Below are 4268 nucleotides of genomic sequence, written 5' to 3'. Positions count from 1 at the left end.
AAACGACTAGTATATATATATATATATATATATATATATATATATATATATATATATATATATATATATATATATATATATATAGAGAGAGAGAGAGAGAGAGAGAGAGAGTTAGGTTCAAATGTTTTCAATAAGTATTGTGTGCCTAAATGCACCAATCACAATTTAGCAAATTATTAATTAATTCTTTTAATCCATAAGGGTAATTATGTAATCTTTCATTTTAATTCCTTATTTAATCTGAATCTTATCCCTTTATATTAGGCAATTTTTATGATTGATTTAGTTATCTTTAATGTAATTTTCTCTATATAATCGATTTTAACGTGCGATCCACAAACACATATCACAATTCTCGAATATATAACCTGCCGATCAATTTGTGTTACTCATTCGATGGATGTTCATACTGGAAATCGGAACCATGTATTGCTACATATTTACAAGCATCTGTCAACGATAATCCTGATTTTGTTTCAAACGTCCCCCACACACCCTTTTATTGTTTTTATATATACAGATGTATTAAATCTGATAATCTTCCAGGAAAACAATGATCAAAATCCCAGGAAGGATTTGGGTAATGTCAATGATTCCAAGAATCCGGTGAATCAAGTTGTAAAGAAAATAAGAAGATGTAAAACATGCTTTGGAGTTGGTCATGATAGCAGGAATTGTCCTTCTGGATTGAAGAAATCATAGAACTACAAGAACTTCATCAAATTGGTCGTTTTTAGATATTATTTAGTTTGATTTCAGTAAAATAAAAGTAATTTTTGATGAATTATATGGTATTATCAAGTTTCAGTTTAGTGTAATAAATTGGTCATTTGATGAATTCTATGTGTCTTTCTGTAAGTATTATGGTTAAAATTAATAAGATGTTCGTGTTCTCTGCTATATTTATGTGTTATATGATCATACAGGTTATCTTTCCAACAGAATATCAGAGCAGATTCGAGTTAACAAAAATTCTTAATGCGTCCATTGATTCGAGTTAACAAAAATGGATATGTTTTATAAGTCATACTTGCTATAGTATTCTGATAGAACTATTTCATTCCGATAATATGTAGAGTTTTGTAATGCATATTTATATAACATTCTAATAGAATACTTTTGTCAATAAAATATTCTGCAACTTTCCTTTAAAAAAATACATAATAATATTGTTAAGTAGTTAATATAATTTACTGTTGAAATTTTTTATATTTGAAATGTGAATATAGTATCGTATGAATATTTTTTCCTTTATCATGTTTTAAAAAAAAATCAAATCGGAATCATTTATTTTTATCAATGATCCCTAATATCAAGGCTTTTAATTTGCATAGAATCCGTTTTCATCCCTATTTAGTTTGTATGACATTTTTAAATATTTTAATTTTTCAACTAACAAAGCATATACAAATACTCTCGGAATTTCTTAGCAATGGACGATCAAGAACCAGATGTCAATAATCATATTTATGAGGAACATTATTTGGCTAGTGATGATGACAATGGAATTTCTTAGCAATGGGCGATCAAGAACCAGATGTCAATAATCAAAGACAACCACTTGTTGTGGGAAATGACGACGTTAAGGTAAGGAGAACAACATCGATTGACCAACGTTTTCATGAAACGATTTCATGTGAGTATCAATTGGTTCTTGAAAATCAATTAGTTTGAATATAGAAAGATGTAGAGAGTGGCGATTTGAGAATCGAGATCGTCAGAATCAAGCATGGTGACCAACGAGGGGATTGCTTCGAGCAATGTTAAAGTCGATTTGGAATCAGAATCTTCCTTCGCTAACCTTCTGTCACTCCTGATAAAAAACCTAGACACACACAGGTAGAATGCCAATTTTTGCAAATTTGGTCTCCGAGTTAAGAAATTTACGTCATAGCAAGTAGTGGTAGCAACAAGTGGAGTGACGGTGTGATTTACCTTAAGAACCTTCTTCATCTTACCTGCAATTCATCCTTATTCATCTTACCTTCAATTCATCATTCTTCATCTTACTAGCAAACCACAAACAAAGAAACTTAGATGCACTTTACCACATTCTAGTGAGGTCGATATGAAAGTCGAGGAATTTATAGCCAAGTTGAGAGAGCAGATTAAGCTTCAACAAGTAGCCTCGGTTAGGAGATTAAATCTTATCTGAGATTATTTCAATTCTTCAACATCCAGACTCAATCGATTCAACAAGAAAAGATTCATGTGAGGCATTATCAAGGTGACGCTGGAGTGGCAATGAATCAAGATGGGGTGACAGTGACGTTGATGATCTAGTGGCAAGGAAGGGATGAGATTGGGTTTTCCGATAAGGTTTCGTGACTGGAAATATGAAGGGAAATATGTGTTTTCTCCGCTAAAAGGGGGTATTTCTCATACGACGTCATGAGAGAGAGAGAGACCATTTGTAATTAAATAATAATAAAATAGTAAATGAAAAAACAAATAGAAAAAGAGTAAATCTATCGTTTGAAGAATTTTTAAAGTGTTTTGGAGTGAACTCGCAACAAAATGAAATTTTTGGCCTTATGGTGCTTGTCCAAACTTTTTTTAGATCAATGTGGCAATTTTCAACAAATCATAGGGATCATTTGTACAGTTTAGTCTTGACAAATTGAATGAAAGTATAATATTATTTAAAAAAAAAAAAAAAAAAACTCTTCTTTTATTAGAATAGATAAACTAATAAATAGTTTTACAAATTTATTAAAATAGGCTTTAAGAGTAGTTATTCTTGAAAAGTAACATATTGACGTTACAAAAACGACGTATGTTCCCATATAAATATAACATAAACATAGAAATATCCCACAACACAAGTATTAATTAGTTCAATTTAACCATGTTTCAGATGCTGCACTCGTAAAGCCCAATCTAAATCTTGGCCCAATGCCCAAAGGAAATAGCCACTTAGGGCCTTATTTTTTGCATAACGGACTTTCGATTGAATTGATGGAACATCATCATACGATATCCATGAATTCCCAGAATACGAATAATATGAAACCCTTTTGTCATCGAACACAACCACTGCACTATTCTTCTTATTGAAATCAATGACTTCAGAGTACCTCAGTTCTCCACTTCCTGGGCCTGTCCCAATGGTTTTGGCCCCGACATTGTTGACATTCGGGTCCGCAAGTGCCCATGTCTTTCCATATAACGGCAGGCCCATTACAATCTTTTCAGGCGCCACACCTGCCTGAATCCATGACCCGATACCAAAATCTGTATTGAGATCACTATCTGGGTCGTATAATGCAGAATGCAATCCAGTGAAATCTTCCCAAGAACCATGATAATCATAACACATCGGACTAATCCAATCAACAGATTGAGTTATCGCTTTGATCGGGTACAATAAAGGTCCGTTATCGGAGTAAACTCTGGAGGCATAATAAACGGCCGATGTCAGTATGAGTCGTTGTTTTTGGTTGACATTGGCTTCTTGTTCAATAGCCTCTCGCCATTCGTTAAGTAATACACCTAAATTCGCCATATCAGAATCGCTTGATGGGTATTCCCAATCAAGATCTATACCATCAAACTGGTATTTTCGGGCGACTTCAATAGTCGAATTAATAAAACTTGAACGAGAATATTGATTACTAGCCATGCGAGAGAAAGTGGTCTTTAAGTCATCACCTCCACCACCTCCGACTGATAAGACAGTCTTGGCTGGCGGATTCCAACCACTCTTGGCGTTGGTAAATTCGAGTAGCTTTGTGACTTGATCTGGTGTGATATCGAGTGCGTAAGTTGTCGGAGAGAGAAGAACAAATGCAAAGTAAATGTGCGAGAAGTACGACGTGTCGATATTAGAAGCGGGATAATCAATGAACGTAGGCCAATACGCAGCTCGGACATCTTGAGGTTTGGAAGATTCTGTCTGACCATGATTGAAGGGAAGATTCACGATGGTTAGGATTACGAGCAAAATGAGACTTCGGATAACCATGGTTAAATTAGGTTTTTGTTTGTGTTTAATTAATGGGAAGATGTGTTAACTATTTATAACCCTAGGTGAAAACTTCTGTTAAAAGTCTTTATGGTCAATGGCTTTTTTGAATGGACAAGAAGGAGAGAAAAGTAGTCGGTTGATTCGAGTTCTTATCCATTTATTATGTTCAAAGAGTTCGGTGGCGTTTTTTGACTTGCAACAAATTTATAGTGGTCGACTGATTCTTTGCTTTTAACTCCAATTGTAATAAGCCATATCAGTTGTCTTAATAAAACCTGGAAGCAAAAAGTGTTATTTTAAG

The 4268-nt window shown here is 33.7% G+C and overlaps 1 protein-coding gene across 1 annotated transcript; it reads right to left on the bottom strand.

Annotated features, from left to right (window-relative positions):
* Positions 1-2676: 2676 nt before the first annotated feature.
* On the bottom strand, positions 2677-3981 carry LOC144999963 (class V chitinase CHIT5a-like). The gene has a single exon (XM_078959104.1). It carries the CDS (start codon positions 3962-3964, stop codon positions 2843-2845), a length of 1122 nt encoding a protein of 373 aa, XP_078815230.1. The 5' UTR covers positions 3965-3981; the 3' UTR covers positions 2677-2842.
* Positions 3982-4268: the final 287 nt, after the last annotated feature.

The sequence above is a fragment of the Lactuca saligna genome, chromosome 6 (assembly GCF_052625555.1).
Source record: "Lactuca saligna cultivar CGN05327 chromosome 6, ASM5262555v1, whole genome shotgun sequence".
In the NCBI taxonomy this organism is placed as follows: domain Eukaryota; kingdom Viridiplantae; phylum Streptophyta; class Magnoliopsida; order Asterales; family Asteraceae; genus Lactuca; species Lactuca saligna.
The sequence above is the reverse complement of the archived record's forward strand: the minus strand, read 5'-3'. Positions and strand labels throughout refer to the sequence as shown.

What these genes read in the sequence shown, in the direction of transcription:
- LOC144999963 (XM_078959104.1), bottom strand. Translation starts at nt 3,964, where the DNA reads ATGGTTATCCGAAGTCTCATTTTGCTCGTAATCCTAACCATCGTGAAT.